General features: G+C 48.6%; 1 protein-coding gene across 1 annotated transcript in view; it reads right to left on the reverse strand.

Moving 5' to 3' along the window:
* Window positions 1-542: 542 nt before the first annotated feature.
* The window catches only part of LOC130072565 (hemicentin-1), a 48620-nt gene continuing 29772 nt past the window's right edge, over window positions 543-19390 (reverse strand). The window contains exons 11-20 of the mRNA XM_056237726.1: window positions 19181-19299; window positions 5636-5824; window positions 5440-5553; window positions 5262-5317; window positions 4914-5034; window positions 3004-3526; window positions 2304-2464; window positions 2109-2178; window positions 1331-1529; window positions 543-1011 (exon numbers count right to left, since the gene is read on the reverse strand). Of these exons, the coding sequence (XP_056093701.1) occupies window positions 586-1011; window positions 1331-1529; window positions 2109-2178; window positions 2304-2464; window positions 3004-3526; window positions 4914-5034; window positions 5262-5317; window positions 5440-5553; window positions 5636-5824; window positions 19181-19299 (1978 nt within the window). The 3' untranslated portion in view covers window positions 543-585. The remainder of the gene's footprint in view (window positions 1012-1330; window positions 1530-2108; window positions 2179-2303; window positions 2465-3003; window positions 3527-4913; window positions 5035-5261; window positions 5318-5439; window positions 5554-5635; window positions 5825-19180; window positions 19300-19390) is intronic.

Raw genomic sequence — 19390 nt, forward strand, 5'->3', positions numbered from 1 at the left:
TAATTCACAAATATTGAGATGATCAATATAATTATAAAATTTTGCCAAAATAAATATTTTTAGTTATATCTTCCTGACCTAATGCCACTCTGTGATTTTGTAAGATACCCTACCATAGTGATTTTTAAAAATGGTTTAACATCTAACATATGTAAATTTACTGTAAAATATTATTATTAACTTTATGGGTTTTGGAAGTATGTATCGCCATTTAATTTACAGATAATTCTTCTTATTTTTTATTATCAGTTATATACCACTAGTAATGTTACCAACATACCATCTGGTGATACCGGAAACATTGTCACTGTTATGTTAAATTTCTTAATTTTTTTACTGTAAATTTAACAGTATTTTTTCAGTGCAGTACAGATGTACATCAGTATAAAAAGTAACATCAAATTTAAATGTAGTACATAGTACTGTGAAAGTACGGAAATTCAGACGCAGCCATTCTAACGCATGGGTCCATATGAGCTCAGACTCCCTAGGTGGCCTTTCGTTAAATCAACATTATAAGAAATGGCAATCATTAAAAAAAAAGAAGAGCTTTCTTTCGACTTTAATATTTGTTAAACACACTTGTTATTTACTGTGGCTAGCAGAGGGTGCAGATAGTTCATGGTCCAGCCTGGTGTTCACCTGCTGGCCCGGGGCTCCAAAAGCAGGGCATGGAGGAATGCCGGCTGCTGAGGGGGCCGAAGGGTAGAAGTGCACATCCACAGCCACAGAGGTCATGCCCAGAGACACGCAGTGGGACAGCATGAGGGGAGAGAAACCGTGGGAGATATTGATGCTGTGGCGCACAGGAGTTGAGGAGGGATCGGTGGTCTGGAGGGTCAGGGAAGACCGCAGACCCTCCTCCTGGGCAGGTGCTGGATTGGCTGGAGGAGGTGAGGGGGCGTCCTGACATGGTTCAAATTCTCTGCTCCTCCAGTCCTCCATACACTGCAGCTGAATGTCAGAATGTGGTGAGGGAGACACCTTCCCCTCCTCAAATATAGTCTCCAGCTAATTCATAATGGAAAAAAATACACAATATTGTTAAAAAGAAAACTAGTAAGTGTTGCTTCTTACTTTATATCTGTGATTTAATGCTCAGATTGACTGTACGTTCTTTATGTTTTGAAGAATAATAATGAACCCACCATTCAAGCAATTGCCGCTAATTCGAAAGGGAAAGTAAAATGCGTTTGGGCATTCATAAGCAATTTAAAATCGAGGTGGAAAAGAGAGAAAAACTCTAACATCACCCCCAACCCCAGTGTTGTCACACATCAATTTACAGGTGGAAAAATGTCCTCACTGCCACATCCCTACTTTTACTGACCTGGTCCTCCTCTCTAGGCTCCGGGTGAGTCTCCACAAAAACTGGCAGGTCCTGGGTGGAATGGACACCCTCTTGCACCTCATCTGATGGTGGCTCCATCATTATGGTGGATGGGCTGCTTTCTGTTGGGAGCGCTCTTGTCTCGGATATGTTGGGGCTTTGTTCGATAACAGCCACCAAATTATCATCCTCAAATGCTCTGAAATGTGTCGTCATTAAAAATGTTACAAAAACTACTATTCAATTAAAGGGATAGTTCACGCAAAAATGAAAATTCGGTCATTAATTAATTACTCACCCTCATGTCGTTCCAAACCCGTTAGACATTTTGTTCATCTTCGCAGCGCAAATTAAGATATTTTTTATCATGCAACAACATCTGCTCTTGTGACAACACAACATGCATGTGTTGTGGTTCTCTTGTGAACGCACATTGGAGATTAATGTTTTGAAAATAAAGTGGTAAATTCAGTTCAGTGCGCAAAGCACTCATGTCGCTTCATAAAATTGAAGTAAAAGCACTTAGATCACATGGGTTACTTTTATGATGTCTTTACTACCTTTCTGGGGGGTTGAAAGTGGTAGTTGCGTAGGCTGTCAATGAGGGACAGAAAGCTCTCAGATCTCATTAAAAAGATCTTCATTTGTGTTCTGAAGTTTGGAACTACATGAGGATGAGTAAATGATGACAGAATTTACATTTTTAGGTGAACTATCCCTTTAGTGCTACGTTGACAGGGACATTATACAATTAACAAATGCTCTCAACAAAACTAACTTGTTATCATATGTCCTTTCCATCGCAAGACGTTCCCCATGTCTGCAAGGCCCACCCATACACCTGAGAGCTATGAGGAAAAAATTATTATATTCAATTTTTTATGCATTTGAAAAACTCATTTATGAACTCATCACAGGTCTATGCTAGTATAGTGAGTATCAATGTTTATTTTTTATTATATTAAAGTCTCACCTGCTCTCCCTGTAGGTATAGCTGCAGGATCATTTGTCTGAACCAGAGAATAAAAGGCCATGGCAATAAAAATGAATGCCAAGGAAACACCTACTCCAACCACAATGGGAATGTCATGTTTCTCAATCACAGGCAACCAAGTCTGAGATTTCTCCTTTTCTCTGAAGAAAAGAGGGTCATGTGTTATTTAAAAATCACAAATCAAAGAAAGCATGAAACAAAAGCATGCTTCGGCAAAAAAGGAACTAAAATACCATCTAAATCTCTCATGCCACACTTTCTCTTGATAAAGTTGAACTACTGCTGAACTATAGTTTCAAGCAGTCACAAACATATCCATGCTCATCACTGATTTAAAACCAAGAAAATGGTAAACATATAATTTTTTTCAGAAATTTCTGTCGTCCATCCTGTGTAAAACACCATACAAATTAATTAAAGTTACAACTCTTTAAGGACCTACATAGAAGTATGTCTAAAACTAAATGTATTTTCATTCTGTCATGTTCAATAATAGTTTGTTAAGGTTGAAGGAAATAATCAGTTTTGTTTCAAAGTTTATTAAGTAAATGATTATTAATGTGTATATATCATAATCTTACACTATAAAATCTGACCAAAATAACTAATTTAATTATGAAATATTGTGGGGGGTGGGGTGGATTAGCTGATTAATGAGGAAGCTAATTTGATAACCAACCTGTTATTATTGTCAGTGGTCCTCATAGGGGCCTGTGAGGTGTTTTTCTTGAGTGATTCAACTAGTTCTGTTTCATTTGTCATTGATGACTTCGTACCTCCAGACTGCTTAATGCTTTGACTCTTATTTTGATGCTGTTCCACAGGGGCTGAGGCAGTGAAGTTGTCCACATCCATTAAAGGTAAGCCTGGAGTCTGGGAAAAGCTCTGAATGTTTTTAATCTGAGAATATGAGTCTGCAGGCGAGGGGCTGTTTGTGATTGGATTCATTAATGGAGGTTTAGTGACCTGGTCCGTTGGTTGGATATGTGGATGTGTATCCTGCATAAAAGTCTCTTTGAGTCGGGGAGATGGTGTAGGTTTGACGGGCACAGCAGTTGTATTTTGTGTTTGTATAGGTTCTTTAATGTTCTCATTACTTCCTATGCTAATGCCAGTTGGCTTCAGTGAAATCAATTCTGTAGTGTCTTGGGTAGATTCAAGATTCAAGTGTGTTGGTGAGTCCTCCACAAAAGCATTTAACACTGCACCAAACACAAAGAAAATAAGAATGAGGAAAAAAACAACCCAACACACCAAACAAACAGAAAAAACTCCTCTATGCCAGGGATTCTCAACTCTGGCCCTTGAGATCCCCTTTCCTGCCGAGTCTAGCTCCAACCCTGATCAAACTCACCAGTCTCAAGCCAGATATGGTCTTATTATTGGGAGAAACTAGGGTATGTGGCTCTACCATTGGAAAAAGTGTAACCGCTAACTTGAATCACATGTGCCTAGATAAACAATCACATTACAGCCTTGACGTCATTGAATTTTGTTCAGAGTTGTGCGACAGGCAATCACTGTATGTTGATACCATAGAAATGAATGAGAAGTGCCGTAAACTGAATCTTACTTGTCACACAATTGTCTGTGATTTCTCTTTTAAAACAGCATTTTTTTTTCGGTGTAAATCAATCCAAAAAATAATGTTTAAGAGCAAACTTTAGCTGCAAGATTAGCTGATGGGCTGTCGATTCATTAAATAAGCCGTTTTCCCACAAAAGCAGTTTATTCAGCGTAGTGAAGCCTCTCTTCCATTGAAATCCATGAAAAAAAAGCCTCATAGTCGCCTTCCCTGTGTATCTTGGGGTGCTTCTCAATATCTCTCCTCGTTTCCTCGCTCCTCCGTCCTCCATCATATGACCCAGAAACTGATCGAGCTCAGGCATCTTGAAGGACATCTCAATTCTGTAATTGCACCGAGAGGAGGCAAGGAGTTCCAGTGGAGTAATGAGCGAGGATGCACAGGTGTATCCTTTGCAGAAGTGTTTTATCAACAAAACGTGACACGTATAAATTCTCCTCCCCCTTCACATCTGTCACAAAAATTATTTTTACTTTACCTTTGCAGTTTAAATAAACCACACATCTCACATGTTTCATCAGGGTATCTTGCTTTATTATTATTTATTATGAATTAAATAACCAAACTTCCTCAACATAAGGGCAGATCCTTTGAGCGCTCCTGATGACGCTGTGAAGTGACGCTTGAGTAATCAAGTATTCCAATGTATAAAAAAGCTTTCATTCAATTCCTCCATCCTCCTTTTCTTTCCTTGCAGCCTTCCCTCGCATCCTACAGGGGGTGGAGCTGAGACTCGAGGAAAGGAAGTGAGGAAAGGAAGCGAAGATGCACAAATAAGAATTGAGAAGCACCAGAGTGTTACGTTTTTTTTTTTTTTTTTTTTTTGCTGGCTTTGCAGGCTTGCCTTCAAGTGGCTTTGCTCTATCTTTCTAGTACGACCTGATTAGACCTTGATTATTTTGTTCAGGTGTGTTTGATTAGGGTTGGAGCTAAACTGTGCAAGAAAGTGAACCTTGAGGGCCAGAGTTGAGAGTCCCTGCTCTAAGGTATGTTAATATCCTTACAAGATATCTTTGTATAAACTTCAGTTGTCTGCTGAAGGGATTCTTTTATCTCTGTATTGTTCCGAATCTTTGAACCATAGAGAAATGAATTAGTAAATAGTTCTTGTTCACTCTCTGGAACCTGGAAGGTTAGAGAAACAAACAAATTCAGACCCATAAATGTTACTAGATGCATTTGTTGGAAGGCATTTTTCAATCTTTTAAATGCACTTAACCATTGAAAATGGTGGAGAATGTTGATGAAAATGCCAAAGTACTCACAAAACATTCACAGAGTCACAGTTACACATGTTATGAGGCTAATGTCACAGATGGTACCAGAATGATTTTGCACACTGCATTACTCACAGTGGTTATAATCATTTTACTCAGTGCTTCTTTATCACGTAGGACATCAGAGTCAGCTTTAAGTTAGAGCATTAGAATGATTAGACCAAACTGAGATGCAAACAGGAAACCGATGTACAGTATATTAACTGGAGGCATGAGAACTACTAATAGTTTAGTTCTCATGCATTTTGCCCACCTGTTACAGTTATAATGGCACTTCTCACATCCTGACCGACTCTGTTTTCTGCAGTGCAGTGGTACTCTCCTGAATCAGACTGGTGAATATTTGAGATGACTAATGTCCCATTATCTGTAAAATTACATTTAAAATTTTAAAAACAAGGGAAACCCTGCATCATATTAAACCACAGTCTGTTCTGTATGTAACACACCATCAATGTGTATCTGTTGTGGGAGTGAGACCAGAGACTTTGGATCAGACAGTTGTGAGTTTCCTATCAAAGCGGTTCTAATCCAAGTATATTTGACAGGAAAATCTCCTACGGCTCGACAAGGGAGTCTAACAGGAGATCCCTCTGAGGCAGTGAGTGATGCAACGAAGGAAACAATGACTGGTTTCACTGAAAACAAGAAGAAATACAAAGTTAGATTAGGGGTGAATTCCAATCGGAAGTGCGCAAGGGAGCAATGAAAGACTACGTAATTTCCTGGAATGTTACCATGTCCATGAGCCCATTTGCTGTTTATTAATTTATTATTGCTGTTAATATAATTGTTGCAAATAAATATACATTTTATAATGAAGTTTATATGCTTAAAATATGTGTGTGTTCCGTCTCTGCTCTCAACTTTAAAACTTGCCGTCTCTTGTTTGGACACTGTAAGCCGTCAACACTATCTAACCTACCTACTATTAAACTAATTTCTTACCTATGAAACCTATTTAACTTCATATGAAATGTATGATGTGTAAAACAAACAAAACAAAACGTCTCGGTTACGTATGGTAACTCTCGTTCCCTGAGGAGGGAATGGAGACGTCTCGTCGGAGGAGTTTCCAATGAATTGGGATCACGCTAGGGAGACCAATTGCCTTTGAGTGAATTAAAACGAGCCAATGAATATTGGCATGCAGGACTTGCATTCCGCGCCCCACCTGCCAGTGCGGGTATAAAGCGGAAGCGAGCGCACACACATATGCTTTACGCTGAGGAGCCGGACGGTCTCCAGTCCTCCGCGAAGGTACTGCAAGCATGGCGACGGGACAAGACGTCTCCGTTCCCTCCTCAGGGAACGAGGGTTACCATATGTAACCGAGACGTTCCCTTTCGTTCGGGAACTCCTACATCTCGTCGGAGGAGTTTCCAACGAATTGGGATCCCTAATAACACGCCATGTTGCTGGTGTCACGGTTCATGAATTCGCTGTTTTCTTCATGTCTCGTGTAATTGTTGTTATGTGTGTGTGAGCGTGTGTGAGTGGGCGTTACCGCTCGTTCCGCTGATCAGCGTACCAGCTGATCTCATTCTCTGCACCAGCTGCTGCAAATCATCTCTCCTATTTATACTCATCACACTCTCCTCTCTTTGTCAGATCGTTGTTTGGTGTTCACAGTGTTTGTTCCTCGCGTGTCCTGTCTGCAGTCCTGGTCCGGTTCGAGTTCCTGTTCAGTGTCTTCTCGGTTTCGTCTCGTCTGGATGTTCACCTGCACTTGGATTCACGACCAGCACTCTTCACCTGCACACTGACCATCTAGTCCCTGCGCCACCAGCCCACCCGTGTTGCTTGGACATTTATATTTTCACCTCTCAATAAAGAGTTACTTGCATCATTGCTTCCGCTTGTGATTGTGACAGAACGATCTGACCAAGAATGGAAGCAGCAAGTGAAGCCTCCTCTTCCTTGGAGGAATTCGTCAAGACCAGCATTGCACGGATGGATTCCCAGGAGAGGCACATGAGTGAGTCGGGTCGGGCTATTCAAGCTCTTGTGGCGCAGGTGTCCGAGCTCACCCAGCAATTCCAACTTATGCGAGCTCCCACTGCGCCACCCACACCGTCTGCTCCCCCCGTACCACCAGAGAGCGTCTCCCAGTCAGAGCCCCGCCTACCTGTTCCTGAGCCTTACAACGGTGAGCCGAATTTTTGCAGAGCATTTCTAACACGCTGTTCGATGCACTTTTCTCTACAGCCCAGGACCTTTGCTAGTGAACGAAGCAAGGTCGCATTTGTGCTCACGCTACTGACTGGGAGGGCAGCACTATGGGGGACGGCGGTGTGGGAGAACCAAGATCCGTGCTGCGCCTCGTTCCAGACACTCGCCGCCGAGATGAAGAAGGTTTTTGACCGTGCGGTCGCAGGAAGAGAAGCGGCTCGGATTCTCGCAGACCTCAAGCAAGGCAAAAAATCTGTATCTGATTACTCCATCGAGTTCCGGACGTTGGCGGCTGAGTGTCAATGGAACGAGGAGGCGCAGTGGGACATGTTCCTGCATGGGCTGGCTGACCGCGTCCAAAGAGAGATTTATGCCCTGGACTTACCAACTACTCTCAATGGACTGATCGAATTGGCACTTCGTGTGGATTCCCGACTTTCCCGAGTCGAACGTAGGAGGTTACCCGCTCGGATGTCTGGAGCAGTGGAGACCCTGCGTACCAGCGGCGGAGACGGGGTCAGCCCCGTCTTCGATCACGAGCCCATGCAGGTCGGGCGAGCTCGGCTTTCCCGGGAGGAGAAGGAAAGGCGGAGGTCCCAAGGCCTTTGCCTTTACTGTGGCACAGCGGGACACTTCGCGTTCAACTGCCCAGTAAAAGGGCAAGCCCGGCAGTAAATTTGAGGCTACTGTCGGGTGGGATCTCCGCTGAGAAGACCTCATCAACATCTACGCTCCTCCCGGTAAGACTAGGATGGTCAACCCACACTCACGACTGTCGAGCACTACTGGACTCTGGGGCGGAAGGTAACTTCATGGACTACACATTCGCACTCAAGATTCAGGCCCCCCTTCTGCCTCTCACCCGTACCATCGCAGTTCACGCTCTTAACGGTCAAGCGCTTCCCACCATTTCATTCACTACTGAACCCATCACACTCAGCGTGTCTGGCAATCACACTGAAACCATTACCTTTTACATTCTGGACTCCCCTCTTGCACCCGTTGTTTTAGGACACCCCTGGCTCATCAAACACAACCCCAAGATAGACTGGCAGCAGAGATCAGTATCTGAGTGGAGCAGTGAATGTCATGAGTCCTGTCTTGTGTCTGCTTGTCCGTTTGTTTCTGTCTCTTCGTTTCAGGAGGAAGCAGTGGATTTGTCAAACGTGCCCACGGAGTATCTAGACCTGAAGGAGGTGTTCAGTAAGTCTCGTGCTGCTTCTCTCCCTCCACATCGTCCCTATGACTGTGCTATAGAGTTACTGCCAGGTACGTCTCCGCCTAAGGGCAAGTTATATTCACTTTCTGTTCCAGAAAGAGAGGCCATGGAGAAATACATTTCTGATTCTCTAGCAGCTAAGTTCATCCGTCCCTCCTCTTCTCCAGCGGGGGCGGGGTTCTTTTTTGTGGGGAAGAAGGACGGATCCCTGCGACCTTGTATTGACTACCGGGGGCTGAACAGCATCACGGTAAAGAATACTTATCCTTTGCCGCTGATGTCTTCAGCCTTCGAGAGGTTGCAGGGAGCGTCGATCTTCACAAAATTGGATTTACGTAATGCTTATCATTTGGTTCGCATCAGGAGGGGGGATGAGTGGAAGACTGCTTTTAATACCCCCAGGGGGCACTTTGAATACTTGGTCATGCCTTTCGGCCTGTCCAACTCCCCAGCAGTCTTCCAGGCACTCGTCAACGACGTGCTGCGAGATATGGTCGATCAGTTCATATATGTCTACCTGGATGACATATTGATTTTTTCTTCTTCTCTCCAGGAACACGTGCAGCACGTTCGACGAGTGCTTCAGAGGCTGCTAGAGAATGGGCTTTTTGTCAAGGCGGAGAAATGCGCTTTTCATGCACAGTCTGGTCCCTTCTTAGGGTATATTGTGTCGTCTGAGGGTAAGCGTATGGATCCTGAAAAGGTTAAGGCTGTGGTAGATTGGCCAAGTCCAGATTCCTGTAAGGCCCTACAGCGGTTTCTGGGGTTCGCCAATTTTTACCGGCGGTTCATTCGCAATTTCAGCCAACTAGCCTCGCCTCTGACCGCCTTGACCTCCCCCAGAACTGCGTTCAGGTGGTCAGACGCAGCTGAGGCTGCGTTTGCCAAACTGAAAGGCCGCTTTGTTTCAGCCCCAATCTTGGTTACCCCTGATCCATCACGTCAGTTCGTGGTGGAGGTTGATGCGTCAGAGGTGGGGGTAGGTGCAGTGTTATCCCAACGTTCCCCTACAGACGACAGAATGCATCCGTGCGCGTTTTTGTCTCACCGTTTGTCTCCTGCCGAACGTAATTATGACATTGGTAATAGAGAGTTGTTGGCAGTCAAGTTAGCGTTGGAGGAATGGCGCCACTGGTTAGAAGGGTCGGGGGTACCTTTTATCGTCTGGACCGACCATAAGAATCTGGAATATATTAGAACCGCTAAAAGACTGAACTCTAGGCAGGCTCGGTGGGCACTTTTTTTCGGACGTTTTGACTTTACTCTCTCGTACCGCCCGGGTTCTAAAAACATCAAACCCGATTCTTTATCACGCATTTTTGACCATTCCGATCGCCCGTCTACTCCCGAGTGCATTTTTCCAGAGACCTTAATTATCTCTACACTCACATGGGAGGTCGAATCGAAGGTCAAGAAGGCCTTACAAGGGGTAACGCCTCCGGTCGGTTGTCCACCGAACCGGTTATTTGTGCCAGAGGGATTACGGTCTGAGGTCATTCAGTGGGGGCATTGTTCCAACGTGGCTTGTCATCCAGGAGTTAGTCGCACTACATCTTTAGTCAAGCAACGATTCTGGTGGCCACGTATGGCTCGCGACGTTCACAGTTTTGTTTTGGCTTGCTCAGTTTGTGCCACTGGTAAGACTTCCAATCGACCCCCAGATGGGCTCCTTCAACCGCTGCCGGTTCCTTCGAGACCCTGGTCCCATATCGCTCTAGATTTTGTCACCGCCCTCCCACCCTCTCAGGGTAACACGGTAGTTTTGACCGTGGTGGACCGGTTCTCGAAGGCGGCCCACTTTATTCCCTTGCCCAAATTACCCTCAGCCAAGGAGACAGCGTTTACAGTCGTTAACCACGTCTTTCGGTTACATGGCCTCCCGATGGACGTGGTTTCGGACAGAGGACCCCAATTTGTGTCCAAATTTTGGCAAGAGTTTTGTAAATTACTGGGTGCGACTGTTAGTCTGTCCTCAGGGTTTCATCCCCAGAGCAATGGCCAAACTGAGAGAGCCAACCAGGATTTGGAGAGAACGTTGCGATGTCTGGTCTCCAAGAATCCTTCCTCATGGAGCCAACAACTGTCAATGGTGGAGTACGCCCACAATTCGTTACCAGAGTCATCTACGGGCCTATCTCCGTTTGAGTGTAGTCTAGGTTACCAGCCACCAATTTTTCCTAGTCTGGAATCCGAAGTCGCGGTTCCCTCCGCTCACGCCTTCGTCCAGAGGTGTCATCGCACTTGGACTAGAGCCCGTGAGACTCTACTCCAAGTGGGAGCGCGCACCAAGGCCAAGGCCGATCGCCACCGGTCTAGACCTCCCGTATACGTCGTCGGTTCCAAAGTGTGGCTTTCTACCAAGAACATTCCTCTCCGCTCCGTTTCTAATAAGCTTGCTCCCAAATTCATTGGCCCGTTCACGGTCACCAAAATCATTAGTCCGGTGGCAGTCCGCCTCAATCTTCCTCCAGTGTACAGGAGAATTCATCCCGTTTTTCATGTATCCAAAATTAAACCCGTTTTTCACTCTCGCATTAATCCGCCTGCCCCGGTTCCCCCACCGCCGCGACTCGTAGAAGGGGAACCAACATATTTGGTTAATCGTATTCTGGACTCAAGGCGGAGGGGACGCGGAATCCAGTACTTGGTGGACTGGGAAGGTTACGGTCCGGAGGAGAGAAGTTGGGTGCCTGCTAGAGACATCCTGGATCACTCCCTTATTGATGATTACAATCGACAGGTAAGGGAGTCTGGGGACGCCAGGAGGCGTTCCTAGGAGGGGGGGTACTGTCACGGTTCATGAATTCGCTGTTTTCTTCATGTCTCGTGTAATTGTTGTTATGTGTGTGTGAGCGTGTGTGAGTGGGTGTTACCGCTCGTTCCGCTGATCAGCGTACCAGCTGATCTCATTCTCTGCACCAGCTGCTGCAAATCATCTCTCCTATTTATACTCATCACACTCTCCTCTCTTTGTCAGATAGTTGTTTGGTGTTCACAGTGTTTGTTCCTCGCGTGTCCTGTCTGCAGTCCTGGTCCGGTTCGAGTTCCTGTTCAGTGTCTTCTCGGTTTCGTCTCGTCTGGATGTTCACCTGCACTTGGATTCACGACCAGCACTCGTCACCTGCACACTGACCATCTAGTCCCTGCGCCACCAGCCCACCCGTGTTGCTTGGACATTTATATTTTCACCTCTCAATAAAGAGTTACTTGCATCATTGCTTCCGCTTGTGATTGTGACAGCTGGCCCCTTCCAGCGCCCAGCTTAGCTTCCCGCCAAAGCAGTTTCTTAGTTTTCTTTACGGCGGGAGCTAGCTAGGAAGAATCGCACTGCTGTTCCGCAAGACCCGCTCAGTGGATTTGGATAACACTGGGGAAGCGTGCCCAACCTGTAGAAGGGAACGCTACGGAGCCCCTGCCCGCCCGAAGGGAGGCACTGGAATACATGTATGTACTAGCCCGTAGGGTAGTGAAATATACGGCAGTCCTTGAGGTAGTCCCAGCCCGAGGGGTGGGAGCGTACTCAGCAAGGACGACAGAACGGGTCTGTCGAGGGAAAGAAACGGTGCTAACCCGGAGGGTAGCTGGAACGTGGAAGAAATGGGTCACCGTAGGGACCACTGTTAAGGCCACCCAGACTAATACCAACTCCTACGAGAGGTAATAGACCTGGCGCCGGGCAATCCGCCTGGTGATGGAGGAACTCACGAGGTTAGCCGTTTGTTGGGGAACCAACAGAGCAAAAAGCGCACGTATCTGGCCCATAGGGCGGGAATGGCGTAGCAAGCCGACATGACCTAATTCCTCGCACTACAGGCCGTAGCGAGTACACGGGAGGAAACAGGTTCAACACGTAAGCTATAAAATCTAGCGAACGTGTTAGGTGTTGCCCAGCCCGCAGCTCTACAGATGTCTGCCAGCAAGGCGCCTTGTGCCGTCAACCTAGGTGGGCAAGGCACGTCCTGGGACTCATAAGCCCGGACGATAGCATCCACTAGCCAGTGGGCTAACCTCTGCTTAGAGACAGCCTTCCCCTTCTGCTGGCCTCCGTAACAGTCGAAGAGCTGCTCTGAGGTCCTAAAGCTTTGCGTTTTGTCCACGTAACAACGTAGAGCGCGTACGGGACAGAGAAAAGCTAGGGCTGGGTCTGCCTCCTCCGGGTGCAGCGCTTGCAGGTTCACTACCTGATCTACAAACGGAGTGGTAGGAACTTTGGGCACATATCCGAACCGGGGTCTCAGAACAACGTGAGAAAGACCCGGTCCGAACTCCAGGCACGATTCGTCGACCGAAAATGCCTGCAGATCCCCTACCCTCTTGAAAGAGGCCAGAGCCAACAGGAGAGCTGTCTTCATAGACAAGATATTTAACTCCGTCGTATTTAAGGGCTCAAAAGGGGGCCTCTGGAGCGCTCTGAGCACTAGAGTTAAGTCCCAAGAGGGTACAGGGTGCGGATTACGAGGCAGATTTAGCCTCCTAGCATTCTTAAGGAATCTGATGACCAGGTCGTGCTTTTCCTAATGACTTCCCATCTACTGTATCGTGATGAGTGGCTATTGCGGCAACATACACTTTAAGGGTGGAGGGAGACAGCCTTCGCTCCAACCCATCTTGCAGGAAGGAAAGCACGACCCCATCCGTTGGCAGAGGCATCCGTGAAAACCACAGCATACCTGGACACCTGGACTAAGGGCACTCCGGCCCGTAGAAAGGCAGGGTCCGACCAAGGACTGAAGGTTTGGCGACAGTGCGGGGTAATGTTGACCCGGAACGTGCCGCTCTGCCACGCCCATCTCAGGACTCGATCGTGAAGCAAGCGCTGAAGCGGTCTCATATGCAGCAGGCCGAGCGGCGTTACAGCGGCTGCGGCTGCCATATGCCCCAGGAGCCTCTGAAACTGTTTCAGTGGGACCGCTGACCTGCCTCGAAAAGACCTGAGGCAGTTGAGCACTGACAGGTTGCGCTCCTCGGTGAGGCGTGCAGTCTGACTGACCGAGTCCAACTCCATACCGAGATAAGAGATCCTCTGCGTGGGGCAGAGTTTGCTCTTGTCCCAGTTGACCTGAAGCCCCAAACGGCTGAGGTGCCGAAGCACCAAGTCCCTGTGTTCGCACAACAGATCTCGCGAGTGAGCTATTATCAGCCAGTCGTCGAGATAGTTGAGATTGCGAACGCCATGTTCTCTCATGGGAACAATGGCCACCTCCACGACTTTCGTGAACACGCGGGGCGACAGGGCCAAGCCGAAGGGTAGGACCTTGTACTGATATGCCCGACCCTCGAACGCAAACCGAAGAAACGGACTGTATCAAGGAAGAATCGAGACATGAAAGTACGCGTCCTTCAGGTCGATCACTGCAAACCAATCCTGGGGACGGATGCACTCGAAGATGCGCTTCTGCGTGAGCATTTTGAACGGGAGCTTGTGTAGGGCCTGATTCAAAACTCGCAGGTCCAGGATCGGCCGTAACCCACCGCTCTTCTTTGGTACAATGAAGTAAGGGCTGTAAAACCCAGACCTCATCTCGGCTGGAGGGACCGGCTCGATCGCGTCCTTCGCCAGCAGGGCGTCGATCTCTTTCCTCAAGACAGGGGCATCGACACTCCGCACTTGGGTGAAGCGGATGCCCTTGGATGTACTTGGGGGGCCGGCGGGCAAACTGAATTGCATAGCCGAGCCGGATGGTACGGATGAGCCAGCGGGACGGCCTCGGAAGCGCTAGCCAGGCTTCGAGAGACCGTACCAACAAGCCAACCAGGACCACCGACGTACCCGCGGAGGGGCAGCGAGGTGGAAGGCAGGGACCGGAATCCGGAGGCATTGCTGCGGCCGAGAGAGGGGTCTGGGTGTGCGGGGCAACACCTACCTGCTTCCACCGAGGGGCAGGCAGCAGAGAAGGCCCAACTTTCTCTGGGGCGTTCGGCTGCTGGCTGTCCCAAGGCGAAGGAAGGAGGGGAAACGGGGAGCGAGGCCCGAGGGCGTCGAGTCCTGGCTTCCACGCCTCCTTGCCCAGCGAAAGATGAGAGTGACGAGGCCGTAGCGTCGACATCTGACATCTGACCGCTGGAAGAGGGGGCAAGGAGTGGCAAGGCATGGGGGCGTCGCTCACTGCAGTCCGCAACTCTTGTGACCCAGAGATGGAAGAAATTGCTCTATTGAAAATGTGGGTACCCCTGGACTCTGGGGAGCCAGCGGCAGAACAGAAAATGAACAAAGATTCTCCACCCGGCCCTCCTCCGGGGGAGGGAGAGGTGAGGACACCATCTCCCGGAGAGCAACTTTCTCCAACTCTGTGTCGCCCGTCTCAGGGCTGCTGAGACAGGTGGCGCCGTCTTCCTGCGAAAGCTAGATGTCACAGTAGAGCTGGCTGTGACATCTATTCCACAGGGGACTGACACCCTTGGCGACAAACAGACTGAGGAGAAACCACGAGTGACTCGGTAGCACATCGGGTCAAGCTCTTGGTCTCCTCAACCTGCTTCTGAACTGTGGAGAGCCGCTGGGCACAGTCTCCAACAGTGTCGCTGAAAAAGCCAAACCTTGTAAGATAGAAGCACCGAGAAAGCGAACTTTGGCGATGTCTCGCACATCTGCAAGGTTTAGCCGTGGGACGCTTCTGGACCACCAGTGTGGACATCGTCTGACCGAGGGCCAGTGCTGTGACTTAAACCATTTTCTCGGTCAGTCACAATGCACAGCTCAACCCTGACTCAGAGCTACCCTCGTGTACTGTGTGTTTTGGCCTCACACAGACTTGTAGTGGGGATTGGGTGATCTGCCATTAGCAAAGCCACCCCACCACCAAGGGTAGTGAGAGAGGAAAAAACTTTCTCAGCAGATTTTGGCATGTTTGGCTTTCCACATTGGCACCAATATGCTTCCATACTGCTAAAGTTTTTTCACACACATCCGGGCAGGCACGGGGGCGGGGCGAGGCAATTACGCGTCGCACTGCGCCCCCAGAGTAGCCCGGGAAGTGTGGCTGTCAAGTCTGAATCTGATTCAGTATGAGTACACATACCATTACAGTGGGGACTCAGCATCATCATTTCCAGAGTGTAACAGCCCTCTCTCCAATGCAGCAATCGACATCTGATCCTCCCCTGGAGCCCCGAATGAAATAGCTGGTCCCTCATGAGAAGGACCAGATATTCCACCCGAAAGCTGCCAGGCATGCAAAACAGTGAACGTGGCCATAACCTTGATGGCACACGGCACGCTGAGCACTCAACCCCTCGTGAGAAAGGCAAGACGAACAAAATGCCGACGTGGTAATGCTCTCATAAGAGAGCATAAACCACCCACGAACACAGTCTCAGCATGTTTGCGATGCGCTAGAGGAGTGAGGGGTCCGAGGAGGTGGTCTCGTCGGAGAACGCTCACTGTAATCCTCAGATCACCAATGCTATTAACCAAAGTAGCTAGATCGGGGAATAGGCAAAGGGACTCCACCTCGTTTGAGGCACTTGAGTCTCGACCCCGCATCTAGAGCGCCAAATGACGCGCGCTGGGTTGCCGTGACAACCCGTGCTGTCAGCCGGCAGCTCGACGGCACACGGCACGCTGAGCGGCTCAAGCCTTTACGAGAAAGGGGAGACGAACAACGTGCCGACGTGGTCATGCTCTCATGAGAGAACATAAACCACCCACGAACGCAGTCTCAGCATGCTTAAGCCCAGGCACGTGAAACAGTGATCGTGGCCGTCAAATGAGGACAGGAAACGACTGCATCCAGAAACACACGGGTGAAACGTCATCCTGAAAAGGACGCGATCTTCACCCGTGTTGCTCTTTTCACAGAAAACGCTCTCTTATTGTGCTGAAGCACACAGGGATAAACGCGGCAACACAGTGGGGAAACTGCAAGCCCGCTGTGCGCACTCAACCGAATACCAGCTATGACAACAGCTCTTTGAAAAAAGGCAGATCGCGTGAAGCAGCAGCTGGTACCCGGGAGATCGCGAAGATCGCTGAAGCGCCGTCACACCAACACAGAGAGGTCTCGGAGAAAACAGCAGACTCGTTGAGCGTGAAGATAAATTACTAATCTTGAAGCTCATCCACTCAGAGGACACAACCGGTCGGCTCCGAAGTTAAAAGCATATGTGTGTGCGCTCGCTTCCGCTTTATACCCGCACTGGCAGGCGGGGCGCGGAATGCAAGTCCTGCATGCCAATATTCATTGGCTTGTTTTAATTCACTCGAAGGCAATTGGTCTCCCTAGCGTGATCCCAATTAGTTGGAAACTCCTCAGACGAGACATAGGAGTTCCCGAACGAAAGGGAACAAATGATTCTGTTTATACGTTAACTCGACCTCTCCCGCCATCTAGCTTTTTAAAATGAATTGCGAGAATTTGACACCCTGTGACACCATAAACGATAAATTTACTTCCTTGAAGTCACCATCGTATACCCTTCATTAACGGACTTGTGGAAGCCCTTTATGAAGGGATTCAGGTGTTCACTTTTGTTTGGAACGCCCCAACAAATGGCATCCCCTTCGCGAAGTGCCCTTTCAAGGGCACAAAAGCAACTGTTTGGAATTTGGCCCAGTTGCCATTCTGTTGTAGTAAAGACATCACAAATACCCTCTACAAAAAAAAAGAACTAAGGTGGTACCATAATACAGTGACGTATTAGTTGATAATACCATGGTACAAAATGATTACCTTAATAACAGAGGTGTAAAGTCCAGGGGTCAGAAAGTAAAAGTCCTGCCATATGTTTATTCCACACATGAACTCAGCCAGCTGATTTCACTAATTAGTTATATCTCCTGGCTGAAAAGCTGTGCTAATTAGCAAATCCAGGTGATTGGACACACATATGCTTTTCGCTGAGGAGCCGGTCGGTGTCCAGTCCTCCGCGAAGGTACAGCAAGCATGGCGACGGGACGAGATGTCTCCGTTCCCTCCTCAGGGAACGAGGGTTACCATACGTAACCGAGACGTTCCCTTTCGTTCGGGAACTCCTACGTCTCGTCGGAGGAGTTTCCAACGAATTGGGATCCCTAATAAAACGCCATGGTGCTGGCCCCTTCCACCGCCCAGCTTAGCTTCCCGCCAAAGCAGTTTCTTAGTTTTCTTTACGGCGGGAGCTAGCTAGGAAGAATCGCACTGCTGTTCCGCAAGACCCGCTCAGTGGATTTGGATAACACTGGGGAAGCGTGCCCAACCTGTAGGAGGGAGCGCTGAGGAGCCCCTGCCCGCCCGAAGGGAGGCACTGGAATACACATATGTACTGACCCATGGGGTAGTGAAACATATGGCAGTCCCTGAGGTAGTCCCAGCCCGAGGGGTGGGAGCGTACTCAGCAGGGACGACAGAACAGGTCTGTCGAGGAAAGAAACGGAGCTAACCTGGAGGGTAGCTGGAACGTTGAAAATATGGGTCGCCGTAGGGACCACTGTAAGGCCACCCAGTCTAATAACAACTCTACGAGAGGTAATAGACCAGGCGCCGGGCGAACTGCCTCACCAGGTGCTGGAGGGGTGATGGAGGAACTCACGAGGTTAACCGTATGTTGGGGAACCAACAGAGCAAAAAGACGCACGTATCCGGCCCATGGGGCGGGACTGGCGTAGCAAGCCGACATGACCTATTTCCTCGCGCTACTGGCCGTAGCAAGTACACGGGAGGAAACAGGTTCAACACAGAGGCTATAAAATTAGGTGTCGCCCAGCCCGCAGCTCTACAGATGTCTGTCAGCGAGGCGCCTTGCGCCAGCGCCCAGGAGGAGGCGACACTCCTAGTGGAGTGTGCCGTCAACCTAGGTGGACAAGGCACGTCCCGGGACTCGGACGATAGCCCGGACGATAGCATCCACTAACCAGTGGGCTAACCTCTGCTTGGAGACAGCATTCCCCTTCTGATGGCCTTCGTAACAGACGAAGAGCTGATCTTAGGTCCTGAAGCTTTGCGTTCTGTCCACGTAACAACGCAGAGCGCGGACGGGACAGAGGAAAGCTAGGGCTGGGTGTGCCTCCTCCCGGGGCAGTGCTTGCAGGTTCATTACCTGATCTACAAACGGAGTGGTAGGAACCTTGGGCACATATCCGAACCGGGGTCTCAGAACAACGTGAGAAAGACCCCGTCCGAACTCCAGGCACGATTCGTCAACCGAAAATGCCTGCAGATCCCCTACCCTCTTTAAAGAAGCCAAAGCCAACAGGAGAGCTGTCTTCATAGACAGGATATTAAACTCAACCGTAGGTAAGGGCTCAAAAGGGGGCCTCTGGAGTGCTCTGAGCACTAGACACAGAGAGGTCTCGAGGAAACAGCAGACTCGTTGAGCATGAAGATATATCGCAACCTTGAAGCTCATCCACTCAGAGGACACAACCGGTCGGCTCCGAAGCAAAAAGCATATGTGTGTACGCTCGCTTCCGCTTTATACCCGCACTGGCAGGCGGGGCGTGGAATGCAACTCCTGAATGAACATTGGCTCGTTTTAGTTCACTCGAAGGCAATTGGTCTCCCTAGCGTGATCCCAATTCGTTGGAAACTCCTCCGACGAGACGTAGGAGTTCCCGAACGAAAGGGAACATGTTAGTACTATGGAACTTTTTTAGTATTCTTGTACTTTTTTGGCAAAGAAGATTTACCCGCAACTCGAAGAGTCATGGTTTTCTCATCGTGACCCAGTGTATTGGAGGCTGTGCATGTGTAATGTCCTTCATCATGCTTTCTCGCTGATGAAATGTAGAGAGTTGTGTTTCTCAACCTGGGAACAAAATGAATTCACAAGCACCACCCGGTTCACAAGCACCACCCGGTAAACAAGAAGCGCAATTATAGTTAATAAACTCTTCCTG

The sequence above is a fragment of the Rhinichthys klamathensis genome, unplaced genomic scaffold (genome assembly GCF_029890125.1).
Source record: "Rhinichthys klamathensis goyatoka isolate OS25496 unplaced genomic scaffold, OSU_Roscu_1.1 h1tg000019l_1, whole genome shotgun sequence".
In the NCBI taxonomy this organism is placed as follows: domain Eukaryota; kingdom Metazoa; phylum Chordata; class Actinopteri; order Cypriniformes; family Leuciscidae; genus Rhinichthys; species Rhinichthys klamathensis.